General features: G+C 45.0%; 1 protein-coding gene across 1 annotated transcript in view; it reads right to left on the bottom strand.

Annotated features, from left to right (window-relative positions):
• Nucleotides 1-5,293: 5,293 nt before the first annotated feature.
• Nucleotides 5,294-18,720, bottom strand: part of slc15a2 (solute carrier family 15 member 2) — a 61,432-nt gene continuing 48,005 nt past the window's right edge. The window contains exons 21-23 of the mRNA XM_080199506.1: nucleotides 14,778-14,924; nucleotides 7,187-7,291; nucleotides 5,294-5,790 (exon numbers count right to left, since the gene is read on the bottom strand). Coding sequence (XP_080055632.1) covers nucleotides 5,602-5,790; nucleotides 7,187-7,291; nucleotides 14,778-14,924 — 441 coding nt within the window. The 3' untranslated portion in view covers nucleotides 5,294-5,601. The remainder of the gene's footprint in view (nucleotides 5,791-7,186; nucleotides 7,292-14,777; nucleotides 14,925-18,720) is intronic.

The raw sequence follows: 18,720 nt of genomic DNA, 5'->3' as shown, positions 1-18,720 counted from the left end.
AACAGGCCCTTCGGCCCAACTTGTCCATGCCGCCCTTTTTTAACCACTAAGCTGGTCCCAATTGCCCATGTTTGGCCCACATCCCTCTATACCCATCATACCCATGTGACTGCCTAAATGCTTTATAAAAGACAAAATTGTACCCGCCTCTACTACTACCTCTTGACAGCTTGTTCCAGACATTCACCATCCTCTTTGTGAAAAACTGCCCCTTTTGTATCTCTCCCCTCTTCCTTAAACCAATGCCGTCTAATTTTTAACTCTCCTATCTTTGGGAAAAGGTATTGACTATCTTGGTGATTTATGCCCCTCATTATTTTATAAATCTCTACAAGATCACCCCTAAGCTTTCTACGCTCCTGGGAAAAATGTCCCAGTCTATCCAGCCTCTCCTTATAACTCAAACCCTCAAGTCCTGATACATCCTAGTAGATCTTTTCTGCACTCTTTCTAGTTTAATAATATCTTTTCTGTAATAGGATGACCAGAAGTCCATTGCAGTTTTCGTAGCAGGGTTGAAGCAGGTTGCAGAACATTGCAACTTTGGGTCAGTTTTAAAGGACATGTTAAGAGATCGATCAGTATGTGGTGTAAATAGTGCAGCTATCTAAAGGAAACTGTTGGCTGAGTCTGAGTTGACTTCCAAGGAAGCAGTGGAAATGGTGACAGCGACAGGGAGTGCTGAGAAGAGCACCCAGGAGCTGCAAAATGAGCAAAGCATCGAGGTCAACCAGTTAGGGTGAGAAAACATGAGTAGTAATAGTGCCAGAAGATGGGAGTGGGGCCAAGCTGAGGCAGTGAGTGCAGAGTTGAGAAGAATCACTAAATACCGAAGACTCAAACAGCCTAGGAGTAACACAGAGGTGGGGGAAGCCACTCCCCAGAAGAGTGGAGATTTAGAGGAGCAGAGTGCTTCGACTGAGGAAATAAAGGTCATTTAAGGGACAAATGTGGACGCAAGCCGGGCCAGTCCAATACAAGCAGAGTAAATAATGGTGGCTAGTGGAGTGCCCCAGGGGTCGGTTCTGGGGCCTCAGCTATTTACCATTTATATAGATGATCTGGAGGAGGGAACCGAGTGTAGGGTGTCGAAATTTGCTGATGACACCAAGATTGGTGGAAAGGCAAATTGTGCGGAGGGTGTGAAGAGTCTACAGAAGGATCTAGATAGGCTGGGCGAATGGGCCAGGAAATGGCAAATGGAATTTAATGTTGGCAAGTGCGAGGTGGTCCACTTTGGTAGGAATAATGGCAGGAAGGATTATTACTTGCGTGGAGAAAAACTGCAGCAGGCGACGGTGCAGAGGGACCTCGGGGTCCTTGTGTATGAGTCGCAAAAACCCAGCTTGCAGGTGCAGCAGGTGGTCAGGAAGGCGAATGGGATGCTGGCCTTCATAGCGAGGGGGATTGAATATAAAAGTAGGGAGGTCTTGCTGCGGCTGTATAGGGCATTGGTGAGGCCGCAGCTGGAGTACTGTGTGCAGTTTTGGGCGCCGTACTTACGCAAGGATATTTTGGCCTTGGAGGGAGTGCAGGTTTACTAGGGTTTACTGCGGGTTTACTAGGATGATGCCAGAGTTGAGGGGGTTGAGCTATGAGGAAAGGCTGAATAAATTAGGCTTGTACTCGTTAGAGTTTAGAAGAATGAGGGGAGATCTCATTGAGACGTATAAGATGATGAATGGGATGGATAGGATAGAGGTGGAGAGACTCTTCCCGCTCAGAAAGGAGAGTAGGACTAGGGGGCACAGCCTCAAGATAAAGGGGGGGACAGTTTAGAATGGAGTTGAGGAGGAACTTCTTCACTCAAAGGGTGGTGAATCTCTGGAATTCTCTGCCCGTTGAAGTGGTGGAGGCTACCTCGCTAAATATTTTTAAGACGCGGGTTGATGGGCTTTTGATAAGAGAGGGGATTAAGGGTTATGGGGAGAGGGCAGGAATGTGGAACTGAGCCACGACAGATCAGCCATGATCTTATTGAATGGCGGGGCAGGCTCGAAGGGCTAGTTGGCCTACTCCTGCTCCTATTTTTTATGTTCTTAAAATCCTGTCCCGGTGCATAGTATAGGGGAGGAATTAAACAAGGGGGCAAGGTAGCCCCTATCACAGTAATGTTGATAGTAAATGGCTGGCCACTGAAGGTGAATATAGGCACGTGGGACATCAGCTACTGTTGTAAGTGAGCAGACTTATCAGTATCTTAAAGAAGGAATTCAGCTCCTGAAGTTGGTGAATACTGCAGGAAGACTAAGTATATATACTGGAGAAGCCATAAACACAGGGCTCCTCTGTATCAGAGTAGGAGGTAGGTCTGCTGCTTCACAATTTTGAATTTAGCCCTGCTAACCATTCTGCAGCCAAATACCCTTTAAATATAAGCTTTTTTTCACATGAGGTGTATCATATGAGGTGGCAGAGTGGTTAGCACTGCTGCCACACAGCGCTGGGGACCCGGGTTCGATTCTCACCTTGTGTCACCGTCTGTGAGGCGTTTGCACGTTCACCCCATGTCTGCGTGGGTTTCCTCCGGGTACTCCAGTTTCTTCCCGCAGTCCAGAGATGCCCAGGTTAGACGGCTCGGCCATGCTAAATTGCCCTTAGTGTAGGTTAGGAGGATTAGCAGAGTAAATATATGGGGACAGAGATTGGATGGAATGCCCTGTTGGAGAGTCAGTACAGATCCGATGGGCCGAATGAGCTCCTTTTGCACTGTAGGGATTCTTTGATTCTATACCAATATGGGTTATTTCTGAAACCACAATTTCTTCACACCATTGGGATCCTTCAGCTCTCAGTGAAGGACTGAGTGGAGTATCGCTTGTCTATAAACTGCAGCTGTCCGCAGTTCCCTTCCCTTCCCCCGGCTCTTATTTCTCAGCCACTGCGACTATGAAACCTGCCACTCCAGTGGGGCTGCTTTATCTTGGATGGTGTTGAGCTTCCCAAGTGTTTTTGGAGCTGCTTTCGTCCAGGAAAGTGGAGAGTGTTCCATCGCACAAGTCAGGGATTAATGTGCGGGGAGGAGCCAACTAGTACCAACAACAACTTACATTTATGTGGTGCCTTTAACTTTTCAGATAACCCAAGACACTTCACCAGTGCATTAACAGCAACATTTGACTTCAAACCATGTGAGGAGATAGTAGGGCAAAAAAGGTAGGTTTTAAGAGGAGAGAGGAAGAGAGAGGTGGTGAGGTTTAGGGAAGGAATTCCAAAGCTTAGGGCCTTGGTAGCTGAAGGCATGGCCACCAATTGTCACAATGTAGGTACAAGCCTTGTAGGCTTGTTCTTCCAAAGACTTGACCAATTTACGTAGAAACATAGGAAATAGAAGCAGGAGTAGAGCATTCAGCCCTTCAAGTCTGCTCCACTATTCATTATGATCATGGCTGATCATCAAATTCAATATCCTGATTCCCTCCTTCTCCATGTGTACCCCTCGATCCCTTTAGCCCCAATCTAATCCCTTTGTTTTGGCCAGCTCTGACATTTTGGCCTCAACTACTTTCTGTGGTGGTGAATTTCACACATTCACCACCCTCTGGGTGAAGATATTTCTCCCCACCTCAGTCCTAAAAGGTTTACCCCTTATCCTCAAACTATGACCCCTAGTTTTGGACGCCCCCACCATGGGGAACATTCTTTCTCAATCTACCCTATCTAACCCTATTAGAATTGAATATGAGATCACCTCTCACTCTTCTAAATACTAATGAATATTATCCTAACCAACTTAGTCTCTCCTCATATGACAGACCTGCCATCCCAGGAATCAGCCTGGTAAACCTTCACTGTACTCCCTCTATAGCGAGGACATTCTTCCTCAGATATGGACACCAAAACTGCAGACAATATTCCAGGTGTGGTCTCACCATCGTCCTATACAATTGCAGCAAAACATCCCTATCCCTATACTCAAATCCTCTTACTATGAAAGCCAATATACCATTTCCCTTCTTTATTGCCTGCTGTACCTATGCACTTATTTTCAGCGACTGATGCACAAGGACACCAAGATCTCGCTGAGTATCCATCTCTCTCGATTTATACCCATTCAAATAATAATCGAACTTCCTATTTTTGCTACCGAAATGGATAACCTCACACATTGTACTGCATCTGCCATGCGGATGCCCACTCACTCAGCCTGTCCAAATCAGCTAAAGCATCTCTGTATCTTCCTCACAGCTCACCCTCTCACCCAATCATCTGCAAATTTGGAGATAATACATCTAGTTCCCTCCTCCAAATCATTAATATATAATGTGAACAGTTGGGGTCCTGGTACAGAATCCTGCGGTATCCCACTAATCATTCCTGCCAATTGGAAAAAAAGACCTATTTATGCCAACCCTTTGCTTCCTGTCTGCTAACCAGCTTTCTATCCATCTTAAGACACTACCTGCAACCCCATGCGCTTTAACTTTACATAGTAATCTGTTACGTGAGACCTTGTCGAAAGCCTTCTGAAAATCTAAATAAACCACATCCACCCATTCTCCTTGGTCAACTCTACTGGTTACATCCTCAAAGAATTCCAGTTGATTTGTCAAGCATGATTTCCCTTATGTAAATCCCTGCAGAGTTTGTCTGATGCTATCACTGCTTTCCAAATGCTGTGCTTTGAAACCCTAGCTGGGATTATTTGCGGAGAGTTTATAGAGGCACATGGAGTGGTTGATGTTGAGTGATGACCAAAGAGTGTATCTTGCCACTCTGTGCTACTATTTAAGCTTACTCTAAAACTGTGAGGATAGCGGAGTGCAGTTGTTCCAATAACTGGACTTGGTAATCAAGAGGACATTAGTGTAAATCCCCCCATGGCAGTTTGAGTTTTGAATTTAGTTTCGGAAGAATGTGGAATCAGAGCCCCCCTGCTGGTTCGCTAAAGCCCGTAAAAAGTCTGACAACACCAGGTTTTAGTCCAACCGATTTATTTGATAATACTCACAAGCTTTCGAGGTTTCCCTCGAAAGCTTGTGAGTATTATCAAATAAATCGGTTGGACTAAAACCTGGTGTTGTCAGACTTTTTACTGTGTTTACGCCAGTCCAACGCCGGCATACCCACATCATCGCTAAAGCCCGTCAGTGAAGGATACTTGCTGCCCTGCACTGGGTTATATATGACGCCCATCATGCACCAACGCATGGTTGATTCTTAACTACCCTGAAGCACTTGTTTGTGAGGGAAACCTCGAAAGCTTGTGAGTATTATCAAATAAATCGGTTGGACTAAAACCTGGTGTTGTCAGACTTTTTACGGGCTTTAGCGAACCAGCAGGGGGCCTCTGATTCCACATTGCAGTATATCTGTGAGTTAGCAGGTCCATCATCACCACGAGCATCTAAGGGTAACTACGCCTGGATAGTAAACATTGGCCTTGCTAGAGAGGCCACCAGGCTGGAATAATTCCTTTGACTGCTTCCTAACTTCCCCACAATTTTGGTCCCATTCAAAATAAGCACAAATAATTTACGTATTACTCTAATCCAGTCCCGATTAAAAACCCCAGGGAATATCTATGTTGATGATGGAATATTTCAGTAAATAATACTGGAAACACAATGTCAAGAAGGTAATCAGCAGGAGGAAGATGTTCTACATCTTTGTCTGCTTGTTGACTGTGCTGAGCGAGATATTTTTGTTTGGTGTTGGGATTTCCTCTTCGTTGTCCTCCTCAGATCTTTCCAGCTCCTCTGAATCCACGTACTTGTAGAAGTAAGCCATGATGGAGAAAATGATGGAGACGGCAAATAGAAGGCAGGCAAACAGCACAAACTCAGCCCACTGCGGAGATGAAACAAGAGGCGTATTATAATACACATCATCCATCTGCTCGCCACAGAAGGAAGCCATTTATCCCATTGTGCCTCTTTCAAAGACTTAACCAACTTACTGACAGGGAACTGGTGGTGCCATGATAATGTTAGGAAAACAAAAGTAGTTTTAAGGGATTAAGCGAAATTCTTCCCGCTTAGAAAGGATAGCAGGACTAGAGGACACAGCCTCAAGATAATGGGGGGGGCAGTTTAGAGCAGAGTTGAGGAGGAACTTCTCCACTCAAAGGGTGGTGAATCCCTGGAATTCTCTGCCCGTTGAAGTGGTGGAGGCTACCTCGCTGAATATATTTAAGTCACGGGTAGATAGATTTCTAATAGACAGGGGAATTAAGGGTAATGGGGAGAAAGCTGGAAAGTGGAACTGATCCACTTCAGATCAGCCATGATCTTATTGAATGTTGGGGCAGGCTCGAAGGGCTAGATGGCCTACTCCTGCTCCTATTTCTTATGTTCTTACTAATATTTCTATTGGTAAACATTAGAAATAAGTTTTGGTTTTGAGTGTGTTTAATTTAGTGTTTCTGGGTAAGGAAGGGTAAAATCTGCAATTAGGTTCATGCTAGACAAAGATATTTGTATGTGTGAGGGTTGGTTCAATACAAACAGTGCTTCTATTGTGCTTAGAGAGGGTTATGGCATGATAATTAAATAAGTTAACTGAAGGACGTGACCAAATATTGAAGCAAAATACTGCAGATGCTGGAATCTGAAACTAAAACAGAAAGATGTTGGAAAATCTCAGCAATCTGACAGCATCTGTGGGGAGGGAATTGAGTCAACATTTCGAGTCTCATTGACCCTTCATCAGAGCTGATGTGACCACTGCTTAACAACTGGCCACCCTTTTGAGGTAAAAAGGCTTTTTGAATTTAGTTTTTAACTGAATTGATTGGCAGTTGAAGATAGGGCACCAGATCCCACCAGGGAGATCATCACACTTGATCCCCCTTGTTGGGGACCATATGTGATCCCCATTGGTGTGGTGTGGCGGGGTCGGAAACAGTAGTGAGTCCGGATGCTACTGCCCCAGGCTCACTAAATAGATTTAAATCAGGTTTTGAATATTGTAATCAGCCTCGTGCTGTTCCCCTGTGTCAGAAACAGTGGCTTGGGACCATCCGAGTGCCAGTTGTGATTCCCATTTTTGGTCTCCCATCTGCATTTCCCGCCCCACTACGCTGCTTGATCAGTGCAGCGAGGTGGGAAATCCGGGCCCTTTAACTCTGTTTCTCTCTCCGTAGATGCTGCCAGACCTGCCAGGTTTTTCCAGCATTTTCTGTTCTGATTTGAGATTTCCAGCATCCGCAGCATTTTGCTTACACTATTCCGTAAGAATCTCGTACCTGCTCCAGGTATGCAGCTTTGGCCACAATAAGTACCAGGACATTTCCAAAGGCAACTGTTAGGAGCCAGCCAGACTGGAGAACTGCCTTCATGTTCAAGGGAGCCTGGAATGACAAAAACGACAGTGGGTTTGCATTGCAGAAAAGCTTTCTCTCCAACAAATTAAGAAATGAGAAAAACACTTGCAGAGCGATCAAGCACAGAATGGAGGCCATTCTGCCCATCATGCACGTGTCAGCTTTTTGAAACATTCTCAGATTAGTCACACTCCCCCGCTCTCTTTACAACTCTGACAGATGCACCATAAAAAAGCATTCTTTCTGGTTGTATTACAGCTTGGCGTGGCTCCTGCTCTGCCCAAGTTCGCAAGAAACTACCAAGGGTTGCGAACGAAGCCCAGTCCCATCACACAAATCAGCCTCCCATCCATTGTTCTTCCCTGCTGCCATCAGACCTTTGAATGGGCCTACCTCATATTAAGCTGATCTTTCTCTACACCCTATCTACGACTGTAACACTACAGTTTGCACCCTTTCCTTTCCTTCTCTCCTATGTACTCTATGAACGGTATGCTTTGTCTGTACAGCATGCAAGAAAGAATACTTTTCCCTGCATACCAATACATGTGACAATAGTAAATCAAATCAAATCAAAATCTCCCATGCATGCAAATAATTCTCCAGTTCCTTTTCAAAATGACGACTGATTCTGCTCCCACGCACCCTCTCTAACACTGCATAACAACTCGCTGTGAAAAAAAAGGAAAATAACCATCTCCCTCTTCAGTTATTTTGATAATTAAGTTCTCACTTGCAACTAACCAGGCTTAATAATCAGAAACATGGGATTGAAAAGTGCTTAGCTGTGACGGTGGGACAGGGTGTTGACACACAGTATGAGTCATTAAAGATGTGACATGTGGTTAGCGTAGTATCTATGAGAGGAAAAGTGCTGTTAGAACAACTGCTCCCAAAGCTCCCCACTATAGGCATTTTCCTCAAGCCTCATGCCTATGTGTGTTGTAGACTCACTGACAGATGTTCTGTCGGAGAGTCTATAACACACCCAGGCATGAGGCTTGAGGAATAGCAGCAGGAAAGAGTTGAACAGCCCCTAAAGCCTGCCTCATCATTCAGTAAATCATAGTTGATTTCTTTTGTCAACCAGCTCCTACACAATCCCCAAATCCCTTCATTCTCTTGGTGTCCAAAAACCCAAGATGATTGAATTGAATACACGTCTATAACGTTATGAGAAGCGTAGATAGAGTTGACAGAATCTTTTCCCCAGAGTTGAAATGTCTAATAGTAGGGTGCATGCACCTAAGGTGAGAGGGGGAAAATTCAAAGATGTGAGGGGCAAGTTTTTTTACACAGAGCGTGGTAGGTGTCCAGAACGTGCTGCCAGGGATAGTGGTGGAGGCAGATGTGATTGGAGTGTTTAAGGGATTTTTACATAAGCTCGTGAATATGAAAGGCATAGAGAGATATGGATCAAGGGCAGGTAGAAGGGATTAGTTTAGTTTGGTGTCATGTTTGGCACAACATTGTGGGCCGAAGGGCCTGTTCCTGTACTGTTTTATGTATTGTTTCATGTTCTATAGTGGAGCATCCAATGTATTCTGAGGTAGAAATTTCCAAACATTCACTACCTTATAACAATAATCTCCTCAGCTCTGCCTAAATGATCACCCCTTTATCCCTAGGCTATTCCCTATGGGAAATGCAGCACATTTCTTAAGTGGTGAGAAGTGTTGGTGTCCAATGGGACCTGGGTATCTTAGTGCCAACATGCAGGTGTAGCAAGCACGTAGGAAGGCAAATGGTACGTTGGCCTTTATTATGAGAGGATTTGAGTTCAGGAATAAGGATGTCTTGCTGCAGTTGTATCGGTCTTGGTGAGACCTGGAGTATGATGTATGGTTTTGGTCTCCTTGTCTAAGGAAGGATATAGTTGGCATACAGAGAGTTCAACAAAGGTTCACCAGACAGATTCTTGAGACTGCAGGATTATCCCATGAGGAGAGATTGGGGACACTGGGCCTGTACTCACTGGGGTTTCAAAGAATGAGAGGCGATCTCATTGAAACATACCAAATCCTTACAGGGTTCAACTGTGCAAATGCAGGAAGGATATTTCCGTTGGGGCGGTGGAGTGGGGTGGGGGAGGGAGCATGGGGAGTGAGGCCCAGAATCTAGAAACAGGTGAATAAGAAGAAGACCAACAACGAAGGATGGAGGACAAAGGTGAGGAGAAATTTCTTCACTCAAAGGATGGTAAACCTTTGGAATTCTCTACCCCAGAAAGTGGGGGCTGAGTCATTGAGTATGTTCAAAGCAGGATGGAACGATTTCTAAATATTAACGACATCCAGGGATATGAGGAGGATAATGCAGGAAAATGAAATTGAAGTTGATGATCAGACATCAACATAGTTTAATAGCACGGCAGCCTCAAGGGGCTGAATGGCCTACTCCTGCTTCTATTTCCTGTGTTCCTGTGTTCTAGGCCCTGCGGCCTGAGGAAACAGCTCTCACCATCTATGGTGTCGAGCCTTCTAAACATTATGTAGATGTCAATGAGATCACAGCCCATTCTACTGTACTCCAGAGAACATAAAGCCAGGTTACTTAACCTCTCCTCAGTGGGCAACGCTTTCATCTTAGCAACCAGTCCAGAGAACCTCCCTTTTATCTGCTCTGGGTTAAGTGAAAAGATCGTAGAATCATCAAAAAAATCATAGAATCCTGCAGTACAGAAGGAGGCCATTCAGTCTGCACCGACCACAATGCCAAACAGGCCCTACTCCCGTAACCTCATGCATTTACACTAGCTAATCCCCCTGACACTAAGGGGCAATTTAGCATGGTCAATCCGCCTAACCTGCGCATCTTTGGAATATGGGAGGAAACTGGAGCACCCGGAGGAAACCCACACAGACAATGGGAGAACGCGCACACAGGGAGACAGTGACCCAAGCCAGGAATCGAAACCAGGTTCCCTGGTGCTGTGAGGCAGCAGTGCTAACCACTGTGCCACCCACAAGATCCTCAGGAAATGAGGCCAGAACTGCACGTAGTATTCCAGGTGTGGTCTCACAAATGTCCTGCGTTTCTGTGTTGTTAAATTTGTTGTTAACAATGAAGCTAATGGGCATTGTTCCATTAAGCATTGGCATCACACAGAAAGAATCGTGGCGGGGGGGGGTGTGTGGTGGTGAGAGGGTGGGTGTGTGAGGAGGAAGGAGGACCTTCTTGTGGGCCTGCTTCTGGGTCTGGCCAGGATGACCATTAACGGGTCCAGGGAGCGGGCAAGTGAGGGGGTGGTATGGCCCGATCGTCAGTCCTTCTTCCACAGCGATGTTCACAGCGGGTGTCTTTGGAGAAGGGGCATGCTTCTGGATTACTAACTAATCCAGTGACATTGCCGCTAACTCCCATTAATCTTTTCTGAAAATCCAAGTCGGAAAATCCAAAATCCATCGCTACAGTCACTGGTGTCCTTCTTACCTTCACTTCTTAGAACAAAGAACAACACATCACGGGAAACAGGCCCTTCAGCCCAACGAGCCCTCGCCACCATTTTAACATTAAGAGTGCCCTCCTCTACCTATGACCTTTGTCTACACCTATTGGGGAAGATTGAGGGAAGACTAATTTAGGGATAATTTGTTACACCAATCAGCCTAAGAGCGTGTTTTTGGGGTGTGGGAGGAGACCGGAGCACCCGGAGAAAACTTGTTACAACTTTAAAAAAAGGACACAATTTCTCGTTCATAAAGTCCATGTTGACTCTGATTAACCTTATTGTGATTTTCTCAGAGGCCTGCAGCCGCATTCCAAATAATAGATTCGAGTATTTTCATTACTACTGATGTCAGGCTAACTGACCTACAGTCCCCTCTCTTCTTCTTCTCCCTTCCGCCTTTACCATCAGAGCGTGAGACTACCGGGAAGATAGAAGACAAACTAAAGAGTGTTTCTCGTCTAGTGGTGCCTCTGTTCCAGGGAGTTTTTTTTGTTCTGATATTTGGCTCCATCTGATGGTGATCAGGGGAATTGTGAACCTTTACCACTCCATCAGGTTGATTGGCCATGTTAAATTGACTCTAATGTCAGGGGGATTAGCAGGGTAAATGAGGGTTACAGATGTAGAACCTGGGTGGGATTATGGTCAGTACAGATTTGATGGGCCAAATGGCTTCCTTCTGCACTTTAGGGATTCTATGAATCTACGATTCATCACAACAAGGTAAATATTCCTCTCCGCCACTCCCTAAGCATGACAGAAATCTGGCAGGATTCCTCTTCTCTGCCCAGGTTAATCCAGAACAGAGAATAAGGTGCAGAAAAAAAATCATGAGAATGGTTTCCAGGATGAATGCCTTCAGCTATGTGGATAGAGTGGAGGAGCTGGGGCCATTGTTTCCGAGGAAGAGAGGGTTGAGAGGAGATTTGAACAAAAGAAAGAAAGAACAATGAAAATTAAAGCACAGGAACAAACCCTTCGGCCCTCCAAGCCTGCACTGACCATGCTGCCTGTCTGAACTAAAACCCCCGACCCTTCCAGGGACATATCCCTCTATTCCCATCTCATTCATGTATTTGTCAAAATGGCCCTTAAAAGTCACTATCGTATCCGTTTCCACTACCTCCACCGGCAATGAGTTCCAGGCACACACTAATCTGCCTCGTACGTCTCCTTTAAACCTTGCCCCTCACAACTTAAACCTATGTCCCCTAGTAATTGATTCTTCCACCCTGGGAAAAAGCTTTTGATTATCCACTCTGTCAATGCCTCTCATAATCTTGTAGATTTCTATCTGGTCTCCTCTCAACCTCTGTCACTGCAGTGGGAACAAACCAAGTTTCTTCAACCTCTCCTCATAGCTAATGCCCTCCATACCAGGCAACATCCTGGTAAATCTTTTCTGTACCCTCTTCAAAGCCTCCAAATCCTTCTGATAGTGTGGCGACCAGAATTTAACACTATATTCCAAGTGTGGCCGAACTAAGGCTCTATAAAGCTGCAACGTGACTTGCCAATTTTTAAACTCAATACTTCAGACGATGAAGGCAAGTGTGCCGTTTGCCTTCTTGACTGCCTTCTCCATCTGCGTTGCCACTTTCAGTGACCTGTGCACCTGTACACCCAGATCCCTCTGCTTATCAATACTCTGAAGGGTTCTGCCATTTACTGTATATTTCCTATCTGTATTAGACCTTCCAAAATTCTTTACCTCACATTTGTCCAGATTAAACTCCATCTGCCATCTCTCCGCCTGAGTCTCCAACTGATCTATATCCTGCTGTATCCTCTGATGGTCCTCATCGTTATCCGCAAATCCATCAACCTTGGTGTCGTCTGCAAACTTCCTGATCAATCCTGTTACATTTTCCTCCAAGTCTATATTACAAACAGCAAGGGCCCAGCACTGATCCCTGAGAGACACCACTTGTCACTGCCCTCCATTCAAAAACATACCCTTCCACTGCTACACTCTTCTTTGACCGAGCCAGTTTTGCGTCTCCTTTAAACCTTGCCCCTCACACCTTAAACCGATGCCCCCTAGTAACTGACTCTTCCACCCTGGGAAAAAGCTTCAGACTATCCACTCTGTCCATGCTTCTCATAATCTTGTAGACTTCTATCAGGTCGCCCCTCAACCTCTGTCGTTCCAGTGAGAACAAACCAAGTTTCTCCAGCCTCTCCTCATAGCTAATAGCGATGATAGAGGTGTTTGATAGATGTATTCAAAATGATGAGAGATCACAGCAGAGAAGGTAGGATGGAGCAGCTATTTCTCACTGGCAGAAGGATCGAGTCCCAGAGGACAGAGATTTAAGATGATTGGCAAAAGAAGCAACAACAACACGAGAAGAAACATTTTTTTATGAAGCAGGTGGTTCGGATCTGGAATGAGCTACTGGAGAGTATCGCAGGAGGCAGAATCAATCATGGTTCTCAGAACGGAATTGGACAATGATCTGAAGAGAAAATGTTATGGAGGGTGAAAGGGTCACAAGTTCAAAATTTACATAAGCGGCTATGAGAGAAACCAGAGATCTTTCTTAAAGTCGACCCAGATAAGTGGCAAGGTGTAATTTCAAGGAAGAATATAGGTTTTGTTTCATCTAATAAAGGCCCTTAGTCTGAGAGAATTCATTAAATGAGATATCTGGATGTGAGAGAGGCACTTGGTGCCTACAAACCTAGAAACAAGCTGGAATGTCAATGATATCTTATAACAATGGTCAGCTAACATGATCAAATATCTACACTGATTGGATATTATATTTATGCAAGCATGCAACAGTGATAATTAGTTTTAACATTTGCATCTTATGCATGATACAACTCTAATCAATAGTTGTGGGTGGTTAGAGATAACTCCCATACCTTGATTGGTATATGTTAATAACTTGCAATCAAATCTGTAACTATATCTGCTTGTGTATTTTTGGACAAAAGATCATTTAGATTCGAAACATTGGCTCTATTCTCTCCCCATAGATGCCGTCAGACTTGCTGAGGTGACAACGGAGCTTGACAAGAACTCCTCACATCCCCTCCCCCACCCCTCATATTGGAGGATCGGGGGAGGGGATCTCGGAGCAAGCTGAAGAGGGCAATTTTTGCTTCTTTCCAACAGGACTTTTTGACTAATCTACTCTCCAGAAACAGGGGTCTGAAGGAAGGACTCAAACATGTTAGTAAGCCTCTATTGGAAAACAAATAGGCTTGCTGGACTTAAAGGTCCCTCCCTGCTTTGTGATATGATTTACAAGGTGTTTGAGGCATGGTGTGCTGAGTGTAGTGTGCTCCACAAGACAACGTTAAAGTGTTCTCATTAGCTGATGGTGTAAGAGGTGAGGGAGTTGGGGAGGGGTGGTGTGTATGTGTATAGCTGGGGTTATAAGGAAGAATATTTTCCACACAGTGAACAGGAATGAGCTGGAAATTGCTGCCTTTGAGGCTGGTGGAAGTGAAGATGATGAATGATTTCAAAGGGAAATTGGGTGAGCGCTTGAGGGAAATAAACTTTTAGGGCTATGGGGAGAGTGGGGTCTGACTGGATGGGTCTATGGGCAGCTAGCATAGACATGTTCAGCTGAATGGCTTCCCTTTGTGCCTCCATAACTCAATGATGGTTTGGAAGGAATAGGTGTCTCTGGACCTCTGATTCACAAAGCATTCCACTATTGGAGTTCCTACACCTTATGCGTAAGACCTAAAGATTGAATGCAATGATTGGTCAATGACTCCATTATCTTTTTTTTACATTAGTCATGGGACATGGGTGCTGCTGGGCTGTCCAGCATTTATTGACCATCCCTAATTGCCCTTGAACTGAATGTTCAATGAATTCATCCCATTCGCCTTCCTGACCACCTGCTGCACCTGCAAGCTGGGTTTTTGCGACGCATGCACAAGGACCCTAGAATATGAGAGGGTAACCTGGAAGGACCTCGGGTTTTTGAAAATCATCTGGTAATTCTGATATAAACATTCTTATCATCTTGTTTCAGGTTAGGGTTTCTGTTAGTGAACACAAAGCAATATCAGACAGGTTGACACACAATGTAATACCTGTGAGTAAGAGAACTCCACTCCAGTTATAGAGAACATAACCTCCCCCGCAGACATCAGGACGTACTGCGGAATTTGCCAAGCGATGTGCACGATGTTTGCTTTGATGTCTTCAATCTTCCAAAACTTCAGACTGGCATTCCCGGGCTGAGGGAGGGTGAAACACAACAGGGCAAAGTCAATGCTTCCAAAACACACAAGCAACATTGCGACAACATGCAGGACACCCAGTAGAGTTCAGGTCAACAATGATTTATATTTATACAGCACCTTCAACGAACTGAAACAGGGGGATTATAAAACAACATAGCCAAGCCACATTTGGAAGATATTGGGTCAGACAATCAAAAGCTTGAGCAAAGAGTGCTTTAATAGAGGAGAGAAGGGTGGAAGGGTATAGCGAGGGTGTGCCAGAGCTTGGGGTGCAGGTAGCTGAAGGCATTGACACCAATGGTGATTATAATTGTGAATAATTGAGATCAATTGCAGCAAACTTTGCCAACAGGAATTTGGAAGGAAGATCTGTCGAGAAAGTTGCGGAAAGCAGTCACTGAGGTCTTCAAACTTTTTCTCAACCTGTCATTGAAGTTGAAATATTCATATTTTACTTAAAGGTTCTGCAAATGCAATCAACTAACAACCAATCATAATCAACTAACTCACTGGAAAAGGAGGCTCCACTATTATGGAAAAATGTGCGGGTTAGGTAGATTGGCCATGTTAAATTGCGCCTTCGTGTCAAGGGGACTAGCGAGGATAATTGCATGGGGATAGGGCCTGGGTGGGATTGTGGTCGGTGCACACGCGATGGGTCAAATGGCCTCCTCCTGTGCTATGATTCTATTACTCTTATCTTCATTAATGGAGGAACCCTTACTGCAAAAGACAAGATTGAAGCATTCATAACAATTTTCAGCCTGAAATGCCAGTGGGTGATTCACCTCCCTCTCCTCCCCAGAATCACAGATGCCAAACTTCAGCCTCACAATATTAAGAAAGGATGAAGTCATTGGATACTGCAAAGACTAAGGACATTGACAATATTCCAAAGATAGTACTGAAGTGTAGTGCAGACTTGCAGTGGATTGAAAAGCTTGAGCATATCTTAGATATTAAGAAAGAGGATGTGTTGGAGCTTTTGAAAAGCATCAAGTTAGATAAGTCACTGGGACCAGATGGGATGGACCCCAGGTTACTGTGAGAGGCAAAGGAGGAGATTGATGAATCTCTGGCGATAATCTTTGCATCATCAATGGAGACGGGAGAGGTTCTGGAGGATTGGAGGATTGCGGATGTGGCTCCACTATTCAAGAAAGGGAGTAGAGATAACCCTGGGAATTATACACCAGTGAGTCTAATCTCAGTGGTTGGGAAGGTGATGGAAAAACAGGATTTATGAACATTTGGAGAGGTATAATATGATTAAGAATAGTCAGCATGGCTCTTTCAAAGACAGATAATGCCTTACGAGTCTGATTGAATTTTTTGAGGATGTGACAGAACACATTGATGAAGGAAGAGCAGTAGATGTAGTATATATGGACTTCAGCAAGGCATTTGATAAGGTGCTCCATGCAAGGCTTATTGAGAAAGTGAGGGGGCATGGGATCCAAGGGGACATTGCTTTGTGGATCCAGAACTGGCTTGCCCACAGAAGGCAAAGAGTGATTATAGATGGGTCATATTCTGCATGGAGGTCGGTCACCAGTGGAGTGCCCCAGGGATCTGTTCTGGGATGCTTACTCTTTGTGATTTTTATAAATGACCTGGATGAGGAAGTGGAGGGATGGGTTGGTAAGTTTGCTAATGACACAAAGGTCAGAGGTGTTGTGGATAGTGTGGAGGGATGTCAGAAATTGCAGCGAAACATTGATAGGATGCAAGACTGGGCGGAGAAGTGGCAGATGGCGTTCAACCCAGATAAGCGTGAAGTGGTTCATTTTGGCAGGTCAAATAGTTTGGCAGAATATAATATTAATGGTGGGCTCCTGGCAGTGTGGAAGATCAGAAGGATCTTGTGGTCTGAGTTCATAGGACTCTCAAAGCAGCTGCACAGGTTGAAGCTGTGGTTAAGAAAGCGTATGGTGTACTGGCCTTTATCAATCAAGGAATTGAGTTTAGGAGTCGAGAGATAATGCTGCAGCTATATAGGACCCTGGTCAGACCCCACTTGGAGTACTGTGCTCAGTTCTGGTCGCCTCATTACAGGAAGGATGTGGAAGCCATAGAAAGGGTGCAGAGGAGATTAACAAGAACGTTGCCTGAATTGGGGCGCATGCCTTATGAGGATACGTTGAGGGAGCTCGGCCTTTTCTCCTTGGAGAGACGAAGGATGAGGGGTGACCTGATAGAGGTGTATAAGATGTTGCGAGGTATTGATCGAGTGGATAGTCAAAGGCTTTTTCCCAGGGCTGAAATGGTTGCCACAAGAGGACATAGGTTTAAGGTGCTGGGGAGTAGGTACAGAGAAGATGTCAGGGGTAAGTTTTTCACTCAGCGAGTGGTGGGTGCGTGGAATGGGCTGCCAGAAACAGTGGTGGAGGCGGATTCGATAGGGTCTTTTAAGAAACTTTTAGATAAGTACATGGAACTTAGTAAGATAAGGGGGTTATAGGTAAGCCTAGTAATCTCTAAGATAGGGACATTTTCGACACAACTTTGTGGGCTGAAGGGCCTATATTTGTGCTGTAGTTTTTCCATGTTTCTATGTTTCTAAGACTTGTGCCCGTGAGCTTGCTGTGTTCCTAGTCAAGTTGTTCCTGTATAGTTACAACACTGACGCTTACACAGCTAGATGGAAAAGAGCCCAGGTATGTCTTATTCTCAAAAGCAGGACAAATCCAACCAATTACCGCCCCATTACTCTACTGTCAATCATCTAAGTGGTGGTGGAAGGCGTCATCAGCAGTGCTATAAAGTGATACTTACTCAGCAATAACCTGCTCACTGATACTCAATTTGGGTTCCATCAGGGCCACTCAGCTCCTGACCTCATTACAGACTTATTTTGAATATGGAGAAGAGAGCTGAACATCAGAGAGTGAGCTGAGAGTGACTGCCCATGACATCAAGGCAGCATTTGGCTCTGTGTGGCATCAGGCAGCCCTAGCAAAACTGGACTCAATGGGAATCAAGGGGAGGACTCTCCACTGGTTGGAATCATACCTAGCACAAAGGAAAATGACTGTAGTTGTTCAAAGTCAATCTTCACAGCTCCAGGACATCTCTGCAGGAGTCCCTCAGAATAGTTTCTAAGGCCCAAACATCTTCTACTGCTTCATCAAAGACGTTCCTTCCGTCATAAGGTCAGAAGTGGGGATGTTCGTGGAGATGACGGCACAATATTTCGCACAATTCATGATTCCTCAGACACTGAAGCAGTCTGTGCTCATATACAGCAAGATCTAGACAACATCTAGGCTTGGGTTGATACGTGGCAAGTAATTATTTATACCACACAAGTGCCAGGTAATGACCATCTCTAACAAGAGAGAATCCAACTACCTTCCCTTGACGTTCAATGGTATTATCATCACTGAACCTGGGTCACAATTGATCAGAAAATGATGTGGACTAGCCGATTAAATACTGCAGCTTCAAGAGCAGGTCAGAAGCTGGGAATTCTGGAGTGAGTAACTCATCTCCGAACTCCCCAAAGCCTGTCCATTATCTTACAAGGTAGGAATAATGGTAGGAAGGACTATTACTTACGTGGCAAAAAACTGCAGCATGCGACGGTGCAGAGGGACCTCGGGGTCCTTGTGCATGAGTCGCAAAAACCCAGCCTGCAGGTGCAGCAGGTGGTCAGGAAGGCTAATGGGATGCTGGCCTTCATAGCGAGGGGGATTGAATATAAAAGTAGGGAGGTCTTGCTGCAGCTGTATAGGGCATTGGTGAGGCCGCAGCTGGAGTACTGTGTGCAGTTTTGGTCGCCGCACTTATG

This window comes from Carcharhinus amblyrhynchos, chromosome 11 (assembly GCF_965287045.1).
Source record: "Carcharhinus amblyrhynchos chromosome 11, sCarAmb.v2.hapA, whole genome shotgun sequence".
NCBI lineage: Eukaryota > Metazoa > Chordata > Chondrichthyes > Carcharhiniformes > Carcharhinidae > Carcharhinus > Carcharhinus amblyrhynchos.
This window is presented reverse-complemented; position numbering and strand designations above follow the sequence as displayed.